Source organism: Acartia tonsa, chromosome 11, assembly GCF_053477335.1.
Source record: "Acartia tonsa isolate MP-2025a chromosome 11, ASM5347733v1, whole genome shotgun sequence".
In the NCBI taxonomy this organism is placed as follows: domain Eukaryota; kingdom Metazoa; phylum Arthropoda; class Copepoda; order Calanoida; family Acartiidae; genus Acartia; species Acartia tonsa.
Genome location: NC_137270.1, coordinates 4,538,237 through 4,558,010, shown reverse-complemented (window position 1 = coordinate 4,558,010; position 19,774 = coordinate 4,538,237). Strand labels below are relative to the sequence as shown.

Here is a 19,774-nt window from a genome sequence, read left to right as displayed (position 1 = left end):
TGTCTCAATATATATTTATGACAAAATTTTACGCTTTTGCAATACTTCTAAGAAAAATTTGGAACTTAATTTTGGTTAAGACAGACATAGGCTTATAAAACTTTATGCTTACCAAAGAATAAAGTGATAGGCAAATAAAAGATAATTCCGTTATAAAAGTAATATGATGTCCGTGTGTATACCATCTCATGGATCCTGGGAGGTTTTAACCTATTTTGGGGCAGGGTACCACCACCTCCTTAAGAAAAACCCAGCCTAACAAAGCATGACCCCCATCCCAATAAAGAAAATTATTTAATCTTCCTCTAGGGGCGAAGCCGCTAGTATATCTTAATATACTGAAGAACTGTTACACTGTTACAAATTGTATTTTCTATCATAGCCGTTCTAGAGATACTAAGTTTATGTAAGTTGAATTAATTTGTAAAATGTTTTTCTTTATAGCTGAGAGCCTTTTTTAATGTAAATTAAACTAATTATAGATCCATAAAAAAGGGTTTATGAGGTCAATTAGTTTGAATTACTACCTATAATTTGAAGGGACTTTTAGTAACATCTGAAGAAAGACAATTTGTCCCCTTATTTATTATTTTCCATGTTGATAACATTTATAGCATCGTATTATAGACAGCTTTCCACGATAAATAAAATGAAACAGTATAAAATTAAAACCAGGTTTGTTAGACCCAAGGGGCCGAAGGCCTTGGAAAATAAAACAAGCACTAATGTTAAAAATTTTATTTCAATATTCGTAGAAAACTGGCAAAATTATTTTAAGAGGTACGATATTCTTTGAATTATTGTGACCGACATATTACGCTTATGGAGATGCTTTTCTCATATTTTTTCATGAAATCTTAATATGAAATGTTTTATTTCAGATATAATATTAAAAATGTACTAGAAATGTTAAGCTTGATTATTGGAAGGAACACATAGAAGCAATAATCACAAAACAACAATGGACGACCTTGCTGGTAAGTTTTATTTTGCATGGAGGGAGGAGACATTGGGCTCTTTATTACACTAGTCCCCAAACTTTTGTATTTTTCGTTAGCTTAACAACTTTGGGGACTTTTACTGTATTTTGATTGGTTGGTTTAAGCTGAGAGTCAAAACGTTTTAACTATTAGCGATTAACATAATTCTGTCTTAAATAAACTTTTTTCTTATGATTGAATAGTCTACCTAACTTATTTTAAACTTGAACTTGTCATTGATATTGTAAAACTTATAAAGTAAGTTTAGCAAAGCAACTCTTACATTTTTGGATAACTTATTCTTTGTTACTTTTGGATATAAAAGACCTTTTCTTTATATTCTAATAAAAGCTATGACTAAATTAATTACCATTATGTTTCCTTTATTACATTAATTAAAAATGCAATTTTAATTATTTTAAGCTAAATGGCATTTTTTTAGGAAATTAAAATATTAGTGGGTAGTAAGAATGGTTTTAATATTACTTGGATCTTACACCAGTACTCTAATAAAGTGAAACTCATAGCTGACTAACATAACTTATATTTTTCTTATGACTAACCATGCGGGGCTATCACTTAACAATATAAACAAACAGCGAACTACCCTTCCCCTTAATTTTTGAAAAAATAGAAGGGTCGTGGCCCGTGGGTATCAGTTTTTATAAATATTTTGTGGTAAAGCGCCATTTAATCTTGTTTTGTTAGCTAGTTAATTCGCTTCAATTGAACATAATTGTCCTTGATATTTTTTTTATCTTAATTAAAATTCTTGAATTTAATTATTAGGTCAATGCAAATTAAATCTTAAAAGTTCACGGAGAATTGTGACAAATTATCAGAGATATTAACCAGTTTAAAAAAATATTTAACTTTTCAAACAGAATGAGGTCTAGTTTATTAGACTAGCGGATTTGCCATAGCCTCTAGGGACATCGCCCCAAGAGGTATTAACCCCCTCCTACATAGAATAGTTCGCTCGTAACATGTAAAAAACAGGGAAAAATTAGGGAGGGGGCGTTTCACGGGGGCTCGAGGTCCGCCCACCCAACTTATTTGTTTTAGTTTACAAGAAGATGAAAAAAATTGCTGAATATTTATTCTTATTCTTCCTGACAGTGCTAGCGCAATTTCAATAAAATGCCTTTTCTCATGGATTCGAATAAGTTCTCTTTTAAAAAAATTCTTTATGTGCATTGAATATTTTATTGATTAATACACAATTTAAGAAATGTTTGGCCTTTTCATATTTTTATCGTTTCATCATCAATGATTAAATAATCTTAAGTATAATAACTTAATTTCCAGTATGGCTACCAAACCGATCAAAATCCACTGGATGAGAACCTCGTCTTATCTAAACTGAAAATTCATGTATACCATTAAATTACAGACAATTTTCTACGAATATTAAAATAAAAATCATAAGATTAATACCAAAATTTTATTAGCCTGTGCCTTCGTCCCCTTTTGGGCTAACAAAACTGGTTTTTCATTTTTATATCCGTGGAAAGCTGTCTATTATACGATGTAATATAAATAGATAACTATCCCTAAGATTCATTGCCATGTCTACTTTCTTCTTTGAAAACTATAAAAATTTACTTTTTTCTTGAAAAGGTATACAATTGATAGAATGTTTTAATCTTTTTACTAGTGGAGAAACTATATCCCCCCCCCCCCCTATTATGATTAATAATGACCCTTAATTTGGAAGGGGATTAATGTTACTTAAGGTCATTTCTCTCATGGGAGGGGTTACGCCCCCCCCCCCCCTCTTTTCCCTCAGAATGAATTATTACCAAATTTGCTGTTTGCGAGACCCTAGCGTACATACACACTAACACTGAATTTACTGCTTTGTATTATTTAATGAAAACTATACGATATACTTTTTGTCTTAAAAAATAAAACATTTGGTCAAATGTCTTATTTTTGCAAATGAAAAACTGTAACTGCTACTCCTTTGAAAACCATATTGGATCCAACCTTAGCCAAAATGGGAGTTTTTAAATTACATGTCAATGTTTGAGGCGTTCCCCCTCCGTCCGATAAATAGTTTAAAACCTGACGTAAACCAATACTTAGAGGGGTTATTGAAGCTTAACTTGAAAAATCAGGACACTGCTAAACACAATTTGACCTACAGCTGAGCTAGAAGAACTGTATTGCTAACAAAGACAATTAAATCCATAGTTACGTCACAAAAAGATTCACGTTTTATTTTTCAATTTCGAGTTTATATTACAAATTTAAATAAAGTGACTTATATTTTAATCATTTGAATAATACCTATATAATGTGTTTTTTGCCTTTTAAGAAATAGAAATAGGATGTATGTGTGTCTTTCAAATGTATGAATATATCATATATATATATATATCGTATCCTGGCTATTTTCTTCAGATTTTCAATTTTACGTTTGGTCTCTTAGTTTTTATGCCTGTAGTTAAAAGGACAAAAAGGCTTAAGTTTTCAATAAAACAAATCTTTTTAGGTATATATTTTTTACTTTATTTTCACTTTTTTGAATTTGACAGAATCAAAAAATAATTAAAATAGATTAGAATCCCAATATCTTTCTTTCTAATCTGAAAATAAATGGTTATGATTATTAGTCTATTTCCAATAGCTATACAGAGATTTGTTTGGTAATTTAAGTTTTGTTTCTCATATATTTTCCCTCAAAGTGCCTTGTTGAGCATAGAAACCCCGCCCCTTAGTTTTTAATAAATTGAAAATATGGAAGAGGTGTTAGTTTTAATTTGTCTGTTTAGTACTTTAGGTCAAGCAAGGTTAGGTTAGATTGGGTACTGGGTAACCCCGCTGGGGTTATTTAGTTACAAGTAAGGGAGGTTGAGTTAATGGTCAGTTATCAATAGGTACCTTAAGAGAAGGACCATTTTTCCTTATAAAGCAATTCTATTAGGGTCAAGCGAGGCATTAACCGGTAAGGGGCATTACCGGTAATTTTTTCCCCACCTTCAGAAAATGACATTTTTCTCCATGTTCTAATCGACTGACAGAAAAAAACATAAAAGCAAATTTGTTCCTTATTAAATTGCCTACAAAAAAGTATTTAATGAAATTTTTGTGAGATGAATTTTAAGGGTACTTTTTGGGTCTCAAAGTCGGACGAAAATATGTTTTCTTCAAAATTTTTTTCACCTAGGTGTATAAAGATCGACCTACACAAAAATTGGTAAGACCTAGAACTGATCCTTAAAAACCTTTTGAACTAAGAATTGCCCGCTCTTTCCAAATCCATTGAGAGCTTAAATGTAGAGTTAATATTTTTTTCAAAAATGACCAAAGTTCGCGCGGGGTATTTTTCGGTAACGTCGAAAAAAAATTCAAATTCGATTTTTAAGATCAATTTTCAGGTTTTCTTTGGTAAAATCTGAAATTCAATATGGGCTTTTTAAGAATTAGGCCAAAAAAAGAATAGAACAGGTTTTTATATATAAAAAAAATTAAATTTAATTTTTTAGGAAAATTTTTGTGAAAAAAAATCGAAAGAAGGTGTATCAACTATTTTTTTTATAGCTAGCCGGTTCTTTTAGTAAGTAGTAGATGTAAAATTTTTCATAGAATTCAAATATGCAATCGGTTTTTTTGTAGACCTCTTATTTTTTAAGTAATTTAAGTTTAAAAAAAAAAAATTAAGTTGATTTTAAGGTACTAAAATGCAACAAAAAAAAGAAAGAAAATGGTCATTATGAACAAAAATATTAAGATCTTTAATTTGACACCTTACTTTTTCAATTCTGTCAGGTAGTTATTGAAAAAATCGATTTTTTTAAACCCACGAGAATAAAAACTTTGAACTTAATTTTATTATTTCACAGGTAAAAAAATATGGGTTCATATATACCTTTAGAATCAGAAAAATATTATGAATCCATTGTAAGCAAAATTGAAAAAAAAAGTTTACAATATAGTATATAAACTACAATAAAAGGAATTATATGAAAATATCATATTATATTGTACAGGCAACGTCTTAATTCTTGAATTGAGTATAAAAATGGGAAGGGGGTAAAGAGGGGGTAAAAAAGGGAAGACGATAGTGTTGCCTGAACAAAAAATATAATTGGCCATTTGTTTATTTTTTTATTTTTTTACTTTTTTTCAATTTTGCTTACAATGGATTCGTAATATTTTTCTGATTCTAAAGGTATATATGAACCCATGTTTTTTATGTCTGTTTGAGAAAATATTTAGGTCTAAAGTTTTTATTAAACCGAGGTTAAAAAAATAGATTTTTTCAATAATTACTCAACAGAATTTTAAAAGTAAGGTGTCAAATTAAAGATCTTACTATTTTTGTTCTTACTGGCCATTTTCTTCTTTTATTTTGTTGCGTTTTAGTACCTTAAAACCGACTTAATTATTTTTTTTAAAAACTTAAATTACTTAAAAAATAAGAGGTCTACAAAAAAAACGATTGCATATCTGAATTCTATGAAAAATTTTACATCTACTACTTACTAAAAGAACCGGCTAGCTATAAAAAAAAAGTTGATACACCTTCTTTCTCGTCTTTTAAAAAAAAATGTTTTTGACATAGAAGGAATAGTCCGATCTTTATGAAAATTTTTGTGGATAATCCCTATAACCTATACTAATTATGATTATTTATGTTTGACTGGCCGTTTGGCCGTTTTTCATCGATTTTTTTTAGGTTGAAAAGACGTTACCCACAATGCCCCACCGTTGGGCATTTATCGGTAATTTCTTTGAGTCCAATTATGACAAACTTCTAAAAGTCCTAGGATAACGTCCTATTAGGACCTGATAGTCCTTTCCGTAAGCTTTCTAATGGTCTTGGTCCTATTTAGAAATATTGATTTTTACCCCATTTTTTTTTCAAAAAACCAAAAAAATTACCGGTAATGCCCCGCCTCACCCTAGATAATTTAATACTATCTTACATTGACGTTTTTCTGAACGTCGCTTTTAAATTTTTTCCCTTTATTTCTAAAGCTGAAACAAAATTTAGCATTGGTTTATTTATCATATACTTATCCCTTTAAAATTAGTAAACTTACCACAAGTAGATTAGTTTTTTAACATAAATGATAACTTGACATTTCAAAATATTGTTTCACTAAAAGCAAAGCTAAGATTAGCACGGTATGTTGGTTAGTCTGCTGTTCTGCTTTTGACTTAAACAGAGCATGTAACAAACCAGATTGTAAGATTTTTAGGGGATTAGACATTGGATGATAAATGAATTTATTCCCCTTTACTTGGACACTGCTAATTTGTACCAACCTATCAAGATAATTTTTAGTGCCAGCACAAAGAACAGGCCAATGTTCCCTTCCTCCGTGAGTTTTAAACATACACTAAAAAGTGATTCTATTAAGGAATAGTAAAGGTTTATATGATATTTGTTCTAAAAAGACCACCATGAAACTTCCTTTAAAATCATTCGGATGAGAGATAGACAATTCACCTAAAGATCAAGTTCGTTGCCTTCAAATTTCCATCTTGTAAAAAATGATTACTTCTTAAGCACAATGTATTGTTTTTATTTCTTAGGTGGAGATAAGAAAAAGTCCACAGCTCCTCGCAAGAGATATGAAATACCCAAAACAGCCACCTGCCACGTTTGCGGTAAGTGTTGCTTCGCTCCCAGTTTTTTTTTGTATAGGTAGTAAAGTAACATATTTACATTCAGCCGTTTAAATCATGGACATTGTACTTTTTTAATCTTAAGAATATGTGTTAGAGATTTTTTTTTATATTTTTACACATTCACCAAAAAAAATTGACAGAAAAATACATCATGTTACTTCCATGTGAGGATAATTAAAGTCATTATTATGACAGGGACCTGGAAAGATTGACAATCTCCATTTTCAATGAAGCTGATGTGATACACTTTACGCTGCATTCACATCTTTATTTTATGTGTAAATCTTAAAACAGCATTTTATCATTTTTGTATCAGACTAATTGGACGTTTTAACTGCTTTTAAAACCCATTTATATCATATAAATCATAGTAGAGTATTTTGTTCAGAAAAATAATTGCAAAGCTTTAAAGTAGTTTATGTGAATTCAGTAAGATCTCTTCAACGGCTGGACTGATTCCGCAATTTATTTATTGTTAATTGATATTTTTTGTTTGCACCAAAATTTGTATCTGTGCTTTTCATAATTTGGTTACTATTGCTGCTTTGTCAGATCCGCAACAATTTTAATAGTTTAAGAAGGGGGAATGGGTCCTACCCCAAATGTCGGAGTGGACAAACGCAGGAGTCCCAAACGTCGGAGTGGGATAAACGTCGGAGTGGACATTGCTTAAGTAAAACCTAGGAGTGTCCGCTATTTTAATAATATAACAATTTTGAAATTTTTATACCCCTGTCTACAAAATAATGACTAAGGCCGCAGCGCTCGGCCCCCTAGCCTGCCTAGCCGCAGCACTCGTCCCCCTGGCCTATAACCTAACCTAACCTAGCTAACCTAAATTGAAAAAAAAATTTTAAATTGAAAAAAAAAATTTGGGACTCCTGTGTTTGTCCACTCCGATGTTTGTCCCAAAAATCCTGCATTTGTCCACTCCGACGTTTGTCCCACTCCGACGTTTGGGACTCCTGCGTTTTTCCACTCTGATGTTTTTCCACTCCTACGTTTGGGACTGCCTTGGGGAATGCTTTGGCCCAACAGAGGCGCAATTCATCACAAAGAATAGTTAGGACTTTTAGCTAAAGGTGGTGCAATCAAAGAGTTGATTATATATTGGGTGTTACTTAACCCAATACTTTGGACAGGAAAGGAGAAATAAGCGCTCCTTAGTTATGCTTGTTTGTTGGATATGACGTTAAAGTGTCATGGACAGTAGCCTCGTCTGTAAGACGTATTTTAAATATTTTTTTTATGTTTTCAAGCACACAGTGCAAAAGCCTGGTGGGTGGGTGTCATATTTGCAGAAAAGCATTACTATGATTTATTGAACATAATAATTTGGTCAACTAGAATAATTTCGTAGTTATTTACAGTCTTTTGAAATTTACCTTGATATCAATTGTCTTTGGACGCCTAGAAACACTTCTCAGTAATGTATTGCATAGTCTCTGAAATGTACTTTTGTTTTGATCGTTGATTCATCTTTTTTCCATTCTTTTTTAAATTTTGTTTAATTATAATTTTTACAGGGGGAAAGTTGTGTTCTAGTTAACTAAGATAAATTCAAATAATATTGACCCTGATGGTCTAAAGGACCAAGACATTAAAACTGGTATTGATTTTTCTTCTATTATTCGTAAAAATGTCTAAAATAGGATACTTTACTTGATTTTTCTTTATGACTCAGAACTTATTATCCAGCGGTTGCTAATCGGTTTCGAAGCTGTACTGGAATAGTTATTTCTTTCATCGTATTATAAACGGCTTTCCGCGGATATAGAATGTACAATTATAAGACAAAAACAAGTTTTTTTAGCCCCGAGGTGCCGAAGGCACGGGCTAAATAAACTTGTTTTAATCTTATAATTGTACATTTTTATATTCGTAGAAAGCTGGATATAATACGATGATAGACATAGTTTTTTCGTATGGATGAGAACCGGTTCCTATCCACCGGATTCGAATGAATACGAGAAATTAAATTAAGCACATTTGTTCCCCTTTTCTCTACATTTGACGAAAAGTGTCTATTTCTGTCCTTTCTAGCCCTGAAAGTACATCGATGTAGACAGTACATAGACTACATATATCATCATTTAGGTGTATGTATTTAGTCTCTAAATACAGTATGGCCCATAAAAAAATATTTGAGGTATCATTTATCCCTAGGCTTTTCCAGGGAGGGAAGGGATATTGAGTTATTTAATATTTTTTTCCACAAAGTCTTTTACTAACCTTTTTTTCATTCGTTGGCTTAACAACCTTGGGAACTTTTTTTATCAAATTTTGATTGGTTAGCTCATTTAGTTGAGTGACCAAACGTTTCAACCACATATTGTAATCTTCTACAGAAGGGTTATTTTTTTTGTAAATTCCATAATGAAAATTTTCAAAACGATTTAAGCCATTATTTTGGGTTAATTTGAAACAAATTGCCACAAATTAAAATTTTGAGTGTCATGCTGTATAGTAGACTATATTTTTACACCTAATGTCAACATAGGTATTATCCTATTTTCACCATGGGTGTCAACACTGCAAATTCTGTATAATGCTTATTTTAATATTATGGCTACATTAGTCAAAATATTCTCTAGAAATTTTGTGCTACTAGTTGAAAAAGATTTAATAAGGTAAAGAAGATTCTTTAGTGATCATCTAGAGAACCCAAGGGCTTCATCCGCTTGTAATGGGATGCAATACTCTAACACCTTCTGGTGGATATAAGGTTAAGTAACATCCAACAGATAATCAAACCTTTGATTGCATGACCTTTGTCTGTGAAGTACTAACTATTCTTTAATAATACAACTCAACCATTATGAATCTTCACTCAAAACTAGAACACAACTGACCCAGAATAACATTTCTTTGTATTAAGAGCTTTGTATTATAGATTTCTAGGTAATATCCTCTTAGAAATTTTTTTTTTCAATTTTGAAATTGCCTGCCTAGCCGCAGGGCTCGGCAAATAGTTGTTCTGGCGGGGGGGGGGGGGGGGGTACTCAAATTTTCAAAATTGAAAAAAAAAATTTAAGAAGAGAACGCCGTATTATATAACATGAAAGTCATGCCTAAACATTTAGTGGTCTGCAAATTAGCTTTTTGGCCCTTCATTTATAATAGTCACTAATTTTTAAAGTCATTATTTATGTTTTTTAGTCAGCAATTAGACAATATTAGTCCAGACAAGAAGATAGATATTTTCTCGTATTCATTCGAATCTGGTGGATAAGAACCGGTTCTCATCCATACGAAAAAACTATGTCTAGCATCGTATTATATCCAGCTTTCTACGAATATAGAAATGTACAAGATTAAAACCAGTTTTTTAGCCGGTACCTTCGGCACCTCGGGGCTAAAAAACCAAGTTTTAATCTCTTAATTGTACTTTCTATATCCGCGGAAAGCCGTTTATAATACGATGCGAGAAATAACTATTCTCGTATTCATTCGAATCTGGTGGATAAGAACCGGTTCTCATCCATACGAAAAAACTATGTCTAGCATCGTATTATATCAAGCTTTCTACGAATAAAAAATGTACATTCATAAGTTAAAAACCGAAGGCACGGGCTAAAAAAACTGGTTTTAATCTTATAATTGTACATTCTATATCCGCGGAAAGCTGTTTATAATACGATGCGAGAAATAACTATTACTTCTTTTCACTGAATATAAGCAGGGATCTAAGGGATAAGACACTCCACTGAATGAATAACCAATTACAATTCAATTAAATTCCCCAAATTTGCTGAGCCAGTGAATGAGAAAATTTTATTGTAAAACTTTGGGTACTAGTGTAATAAACAACCCTCCTTGGAAGATAATGACAGAAAATGTTTAATTTAAAATAAATTTAATTGTGTAAACTTTGGTTGAATTTTTTTAAGAGTTATCCAAATCAGTCCCCAAAGTTTTAAAATAACGTTTTCTTATTCGTTAGTTTACCAACATTAAAACCTTTTATTTAATTTTTTATTAAGTTAGTTTTCTAAACGTTTAACCACTAATTGTTATCTACCGAAGGAGTAATTTTGTGTATCATCATTGGAGATGTACATGTACATCAATTTATTGTCCATTTTTACATCTCTAAAGATTGCCGACTTTTGCTATTTTTATCAAACTATGTAAATATTTTGAAAGGCTCACTCTATCAACACTTTTACTCTTTAGATTAGGAAATAGTTCAACTGTTTTGATAATAAGGCGTTGCTACAAAAGACCAACTCTACAAAAGACCAACGCCTACAAAAGACCAACTAGTCGGTTCTACAAAAGACCAACGCCTACAAAAGACCAACCCTACAAAAGACCAACGCCTACAAAAGACCAACGACTACAAAAAATCGTAGAGCTGGAAGGTCTATAGCTGCAACTGGTGTAGCATCATATTTGTATTTATCAAATTAATAAATATAATGAATATAATGTATGCTTTAAATAGATTTTAAGCGACACAATTACAAGAAAAAAATTGTAATTATTTTTTTGTATCAATGTAATCAAATAATGACTTGAAAATCTTCTAAATTTTAAAGAAAAAATCTTCCAATTTTAATGATATCCAATATGGCGATTAAAACACAAGGACAAAATTCGAAACCAAAAATCCTTTCATGAATAACTTTGTCCACAGGCTGAATTTTAAAATTCCGTCCGACAGTTTGTCCAAAGTCTGTGTTTGCTACGTAACGGAATAGTTTCGAACCCGATACAACCTTGCTTTTAAAAAATTGACCCTTTTGTAGTTGTTGGTCTTATGTAGGTGTTGGTCTTTTGTAGGCGTTGGTCTTTTGTAGGCGTTGGTCTTTTGTAGGCGTTGGTCTTTTGTAGGCGTTGGTCTTTTGTAGAGTTGGTCTTTTGTAGCAACGCCGATAATAAAGATAAGGATTTTTCCTCTATTATTTTTTGCATACAACGCCTGTACTGTTTCTAGCACACCGATAATTCTTAACAATTGTGAAAAAACATTATTCTAAAAAAAAGTTTGTGTTGTAAAATGCTTATTTTAATATTTTTCACAGATAATGATTGAAATAATTCATGCACTAATCTAAACAATTATACTTTTAACATCCATAAATATCCCTTTAAAGACAGATAATAACTATTAATTTAACAGAAATTAATTTGTGTCTATTTTCCTTGAATTTCTCAGCCTAGTCACCATTGATAAATTTGGGACTTTTTGGTTTGATTATTAGAGTGAAATAATAAAGGGAGTAAGGGGTTAAATAAATGTATGCCCCTACCCCGAGGACTATGTGATGACTTTCAATTGGGTCTTTGAAAATCAACCTATAGCGTCGGGAATATTAACACAGCCGTAAATTCAAAAGAACAGAAAGCAATTTGCAAGAAGACGAAAAAGGTAGAGGTATCCAGGTAGATGTCCGGTCATACATCTATATTTAAAGATTTATTGTTTAATTTTCTATGATTGAAAATGATTTGTCATCCATGTTGAATTAGATTATGAGTTTTGTCTGTCTTTAATAATAAATATTTGATAATTTGTATTTTTACACAATAACATAATGTTTTTTTATGTAACCAAAAGGAGTTTATACCTCCCCCCTCCTAAATCCAAATTTGAAGAACAGTGATCTTTCTTGAATAGCTTGGATATTGGGGTCCCTTTTCCTGTATCTAACAAAAAAATAATACTTTGTTTTTAAAGACAATTTTCAATTATTTAATTATTTTGGAGGATTTTCTTATTTCTTTTGGAAGATTTAAAAAAAACATATATTTTCATAAAATGTTTTATTTTTGCAAATATTTGTAATATCACTGTAATGAATAAACACTTCTCAGACACTTAAGAGACACTGCTAAATCATTTTTTGTCCGTGCAATATTTACTAAAATTGAGAGGTAGCAAATTTCACGCTAGTCATCTATCTAAAGCAAAATTGATTAGTGAAAATGATAAAAGTAATAGAAGGTAGATAGTAAAATTAAAGTTAGATGAACTATACAGCTATATAAAGGAATAAGACAATAGCCTTTGATGTACATTTCCAATTATGATACACGACATTACCCCTTCCCTAGATCACAATTAGTGGTCGAATTCTTTAGACACTCAACACTTAATGAACAAACCAATAAAAGTCTCCAATGTTTTTAGGGAAGTGTTATTAAAGAACTTTGGGTACTAGTGTAATAAAGAGCCCAATGTCCCTCCCTCCCTGTGGAATATATCTCTAACTTTTCTGCCGGTCGATATAACAATTCATTTAATTTAAAGATGACAATTTTTAATGATACTTTTTATTAAAATTTGCTGCTTTTTGATAGCACCTATATTTTTTTGTTATGAAAATAATTGCTAATAATAGCTCAAGTTGAGAGAGAAAGATAAAGAAAAAAACAGAGATGTCATATTTGAATTTTTGGAAATGCTTTTTTTGGTTGCTTTAAAATAATTCCATAGATGGGGAACATTTGGCTGTTTATTACACTAGTCCCCGAAGTTTTATGATATTGTTTTCTTAATAGTTGGCTTAAATTTTTGGAGACTTTTATTGAATTTTAATTTTTGGTTTATGAAGTTGAGTGTCCAAACGTTTCAACCACAAGGGAAGGGGTAATTTTGTGTATCATCATTGGGCATGTACATCGGTTTATCAGCCATTGTCTGATCTGAGATACAAAATAACAATCAGCAAACATATAAACTTGACGCTAAAGTCAACAAACACTGTCCTAGTTATTGTTCCTAGTGACCTTAAATTGTCCCCCAAAAAAGATGGATTGAACTATTTTGAAAACTATTTGAGACTTTGCAAGTTAATGTTTCTGCTATTTTTCCAATTCCACATCCACTTTAAATTCCTAAACAAGGATGATATTCTGCGTCGTAATAACTAGCGTACAGTATAGAAACAGAACAGTAAACTTTAGTACAGTTAAAATAAGATGCAGTAAACAGTTTATGTGTATTTTTGTGAAAATGCAGGATAAAAAGAGGGAGTATATATATTTTAACTATGTATATATGCTGTTAATCAGACATAAATAAAACACCATAGTTATATAGTAGTTGAACTAATAATAATATAAGATATTTAGAAAAAAAATAATTATTTCTTCCATAGTTAGTTAGTTCTATAAACTTATCAAAAAAGGCTTCGACCCTAACCTCCAGGGGCTTAATCCAACAGTTGAAGTGGTGAAAATCCCACTGTTTAAAATATATTTTTTAGAAACTTCATAATGTTACATGTATTAATAATTGTCTTTGTTGCTCACCTATACTTTTACTTTTTCTTAAAAATATAAACCTTAAATTTTTATTATCTTAACATTTATTTATTTATCCTTTAGAAAACGACCTATGGACGTAAAGGATTATAATAATAAAAAACAACCAAACCTTTTCGAGTATTATTTTTTCCTGACGAAAAAATGTTTTTTGATAAGACTTAAAAAGAGTTAATTTAAAGCAAAAAGCCTAAAAATAGAAATAATGAAAAGTAATACAATGTCCGTAATTCCCCGATTTTTTATGGAGTAGCTTTGCTATTTCTTGATATATTTTTTGGTGGTTTTACAGGCAGTCCCTAGACATATAAAAGTTAGCGTTTGCCTTAGTGATAAAAGTACATAAGGACACAGGGAGGTAGGGGAATTTATTAACAACAATTTTACCTAGATACTTACGAGCAAAAAATAGAATTCCATACATATTCCAACTGCTCTATGCATTTATTACTCTCCGATGTCGTTTCCTTCTATCCCTGATAAGAACGACCTTGTTTCTCTCTCCCTCTCTCTCTCCCCTGTTCCTTCTCTTTAACTCTTTCTCTTTCCCTTTTTTCTATTTTTTTATCTCTCCAAAATGCTATTTCGGTAGTAAGCTGTTTTACTGAGAACTAACGTTAGCAGCTTGAAGATTTTTGTCTGGTCTTACTACATGAAATAAAGGAAGGGAGTGGACATTGAAGATTACACTGGTACCCAAAGTTTTATGACTATGATGTCTTACTCGTTGGCTCAAAACTGTGGGTACTCTTATTAAATTTTGTTTGGTTTGTTCCAAACTGTAGTGTCGTAATCTTTCAACCAATTTTAAATTACATAATGGGTAATATATTGTCTTATCACTTTCTTTTAATAACCCTTACAAAGTATACAAAATAATGAGGCCAAGTATTGGTCATGATATTCGTTGCGTAAGGACAGACTAAAAATAAGTTATATAAGCGTACTACATAATGTAAACACACACACACACACACTGACATATTTATATACAAACACACCCTCACACACACACACACACACACACACACACAAGTGTAGACGCTTGAAGCGTCTGATTAGTAATACAGTTAGCAGTATGAGGTTTTTAAAGAGACGTAGCTACTCTAGAAGACATCAGTTTTTGTATGGCGGTTTGGCAATGAAAAAAAAATATTTTACATATTATCTTAATTTTCACAACAACAGAGGCAGCGTTCTTAACATAAAGGGGCCATTTATTTGATTGAGGGAAAGGTATAGAAAAATTTACTGTATTTGAAGGGTATCAAAATATCCTGAAACCATAGCCCCATTTTTTATATAATATCCCTTTAAAATAGTAACAGGATGTCTATGAGTTTTTCTATCAGTTTTTCTGTGTGTTTGTATGTCTGTTAATCGGTCGGTTTTTTATCAAAAAATCTTGATAACTACCCAACTGATATTTTTCTCTTTTACAATTTAGGTCCTGGGAAGGTTTATACCTATTTTTGGGAGGGTACCACCACCTTCCAAGAGAAATCGCCCATAGAAATCATGACCCCCCTCATGTCTGTTTTTTTTAAAGCTAAAATTGTAAATGGTTATGGAGTCGACTTCCCCACCTGCAGTGCCCTTATATGTCTCTAGGGGCTTAGCCAGCAACTAGTCATTATCTTAGGCTAATGAAGTTAAACAGTCTTAATTTATTTTTGAACTCCATTTTGTTCTTTATTGCAATTTCAGGGCAGTATACAATTGCTGTATTTTTTTAATGGATAGATATAGCGCAACCAAGGAAAATTATAACTAACTACCTACTAAATTATTTCATTATTTCTTCAATATTATGGCTTAACTTTTATTTTAAAAATGACAAGTTAGCGAAAAAATTTGGCATTAATAGGTATTTTTAAGCTACAAAAGACAGAAATTTGTTTATTAAATTCGGCGAAAAATCTTATAGTTTGTTATTTCTATTACATACATAATACAAATAATTAAGATAAACGGACGGACTGTCAGACAAAGTGAATTATAGAGTATCTTCGCTACAAAAAAAAATTGCAGAAGTATTATTTATTTGGTATATTTGTCTTCTTACTTTGCAAATTTTAAAAGTGTATTTAAACATCTCAAGGGATAAGGCAATGCGGATTTTTGTATATTGCACATCCCCAAATTTGTATAAACAATATTACTTTTTTTTAAATTAAGATTATTTGTTGAAAAGCATAAATACGGCTGGTTTAAACCAACCAATCAAAATCTAATCAAGTTACCTCAATTCAAGTTTTTAAGCTTAAGAATGAGAGAATGGTTTTTTTTATAACTATGAGTAACATTATAAATTACTAGCGGCTACGCCCCTAGAGGCCTCTAGTGGCACTTTAAATGTTGTTGTTTATTAAAGTTAATTTTTTATGTACGATACCACCTTATTTGACGTTGAAGTCTCCCCTAAATTAAATTTTTTTTTATATTTTTTTGTCATTTCTCTTGGGAGGGTGGTGGTACCCTCCCCCAAAATAGTTATAAACCTTCCCGGGACTTATGAGAAGCTACCCTGTTAAGGAGAACCCGATCGGTTCAGCGGTTAGCGAGATCCTTCGGTACACACAGACAGACACACAGACAAACATCCTGTTACTTTAGTATAAGGATAGTCCATGTCCCCTCCCTGATTTCAGCCGCATATTAAGTACTAGCGGCTTCGCCCCTAGCCTCTAGGGGCTTTGCACCGAGAGGTAATTTTTAAAAAAGTATTTCTGGTGTTATCTATTTTAAAAAACCTGCCTTAAAAAATGGTTGGGGGATATTTTTGTTTTTTGGGGGGTTGTGGTGTGGGTCCCACCCCCTAAGAAAATAGCCTAAAACACCACAGGACCAGTAGGTATATTCCCTGAAGAGTAGAATCCAATCGGTTCAGTGGTTACCGAGATCTTAGGGGATGGACGGACAGACATAATTCTACTTTGTATTATGCTGGATGCTGGAACGGGTAATATAAAAATATTTTTCCAAAAATCTCGTACTAATATGTTTAGGTTACATAGTGATATCTGCAATATTAAATTTAATATCATCCGTTTATTCAAATTAAGGGATACATGGAACGGTATTCATGTCCTTCCTGTAATAAAATGATTTATTAATTAGATAAATTAAATAAATAAAAGTAATATAAATTACAAAATAAATTTAGCTCAAAACTATAAATAACTATAAATAAAACTATATTCCTTCTCTTTAGCAGTTGCATAAATTTAGATGAACAAACAAATATTTGTATTGTTAATTGTCCATAAAAGATTTATTTGTTTTCCCTTTGACTTCTCCCTCTATCCCTGAGTTATATAGGCGCCATTTAAAATCCGCAGAATATTTAGTGTCTTGGGACCGAGGATAGGGTCAACTTTGCCATAAACCAAAGATTTAAGCATAAAGCCGATTATTTTTTGCCTTTTTTCAAATTAGACAATTTTCAATTAATACAACGAATTACTGAAATTTGTGTACTGTACATTTTCTGACATAAATATTAAGATGAAATAAATTAAATACAAAAATACAAATATATACAATCAAACTAATTAATAAATGACATTCTAAAAATAATTCGTGAAATGGGTAAACAGAGAAAAAGGAATAAAATTTTTAAACATTTAGCCATAATCTAATATATTAATTATGTATATTCTTGTAGTATAAATATCTACTATACAATTTACTATTGTTTATTATTGATAAAAATGTACAAGATGTATTTTTGACATATAAAAAAAATTATATGTGAAATTGGCAAGAAATAGATGTATAATTGACAATTTTGGATGTTTAAATGCCTGTGTTAGATGTATATTTGTCAGGGTACCTTTGATATATGGCAAATTACTGTCGAATTTACATCCAGACAAACAATTTTGACAAAAATACATCCACTGTATTTCTGCCAGTTGCAGGAACGGCAACGTCCCGAGTATGGGGACAATGGACTGTTAATTACACTGGTAACCAAAGTTTTTTATCTTATGATTGGTCTCGAAAACGTCGGGTACTTTAATTAAATTGTGATTGGTTGATTCCACACTTTTCAACCAATAACTGTGTTCTGCATAACAATTTTACGAGATGATACCTGTATACCTAGTGAAAAAATATTTAGATTTCTTATCTAGGTATACATTATGCTCTCATTTTTAATATTTCTATTATCTATATTTTAGAAAAACTTTACCCCTCCTTGGGCGGGACAAAAAAAAGAGGTTAAAATGATTTGTTTTTGGCCTAAATCACCTAAATATTTAATCTTGAACCTAAACAGACAGCTTTGGGTTCAAAATAGCACAGGATTATTAGTTGTTTTTTTTTTCAGGGAGTTGGAGGACATTGGATTGTTAATTACACTTGTTCCCAAAGTTTTGTAATCACGTTTCCTTTTTCGTTGGCTTAAAGATTTTTTTATTAAATTTTAATTAGTTGAGTCATTGACTAGCAGTGTCCAAACGTGTCACCCAATAATCTTAATCCAAAGAAAGGGTAATTTTGTTTATTAACGGAGGGAATGCACATCAAATATAAGTTATTGTCATACCCCTTTAAATCTCTTGAGTTTTTGTAGATAATTTAATCAAAAAAACCCTTATAAAACAAACTATTGATTTAATATTGGACATTTAGTCCCTTGAATATGCTAATTTAGTATTTTTAGAATTAAGGACACTTAAATGTTAGGAAATCAAAGAGGCGTCTGTCTAATAATTGGTATTATAATTAAATTATTGAATTTATTTAAATTCTTTTCTCTAAAAATTGCTGGATTTGTTTTGCTTCAATAAACCCAATCCAGACAGGACTACCCAAGAATTTGAATGCAGTTTAAATCTTGGAATTCTTTTATTTTCATCACTAATTAAGTGCAAACTGTGTACTGTTGTGTTAAAAAGCACAAAAATTAAATTAAATGCCAGTGGCTACGCCTCTAGAATCCCCCTTGGACGAGTCCACTCTACCCTACTTTTTAATTTTATTTTTACAAAGAAAAAAAGGAAATAATTTTTGGGGGGGCGGGTCATGTTTTCTAAGGGACGATTTCTCTTAAGAGGGTGATGGTCCCCTCCATAAAATAGGTATAAACCTTTCCAGGACCTGTGAGACGCTACACACTGTGAAGGAGAGCCATATTGGTTTAGTGGTTAGCGAGATCCTTCGATATAAACAGACATCCTGTCACAAGTTATTTCAAGTACTGTACAAAACTTAATGTTTATTCTAATTTAACCATTAATTTGGTAAATAAATAAAAGTGTTAGGTAAAAATTAAACTAAATAAACAAAATAGTATTAATTAGCAAGTTTTTTTTATCGTCTTCTGTTTAAATTGAATACAAATTTTTTTTTTAAATTTACAAATTCAAGTTTTTATAAAATTCATGATTAAATTATTTTTTTGTTTTGGGGATAATTTGTATCCAACGTATAAACTGTCAATTGTATGCTTATTTGTGAGCTGTTCTTTAGTGGATAATGTCATCCTTGTTTTTTTCTCGAAGCCTCTTCCCAGTGTCATGTGTAAATCTTGCTTTAAGATAAATTATGTGTGTTTTAATAAAATCTTAGTTATTTCCAAGTTTAACCAAAAATTTCTTTGTATCAACTTTATTAGTTAAAAATAACTCTACTGTATAAATTTTCAAAGTGTACAATGGAAAATTTCCTTTTGTTCAGTTACATAAACGTTGAAGTGGCAATTTAAATGCAGTAGGCGGTGTTAGACATTTTGAGATTCAAATAATTTATTTCACAGCTAAAAGGTTAAATTACAGTCTGCTCGTCTTTAAAATTTGCCATTGGGACACATTTTTGTCAAACTGTCTCAAATTATGCACAGGGAAAGCTTCACTGAAGAAAAAACGCGT

General features: G+C 31.1%; 1 protein-coding gene across 1 annotated transcript in view; it reads left to right on the top strand.

Annotated features, from left to right (window-relative positions):
* The first annotated feature begins 869 nt into the window (after nucleotides 1–869).
* The window catches only part of LOC145332483 (uncharacterized), a 57,879-nt gene continuing 38,974 nt past the window's right edge, over nucleotides 870–19,774 (top strand). The window contains exons 1-2 of the mRNA XM_080177485.1: nucleotides 870–977; nucleotides 6,528–6,602. Coding sequence (XP_080033611.1) covers nucleotides 962–977; nucleotides 6,528–6,602 — 91 coding nt within the window. The 5' untranslated portion in view covers nucleotides 870–961. The remainder of the gene's footprint in view (nucleotides 978–6,527; nucleotides 6,603–19,774) is intronic.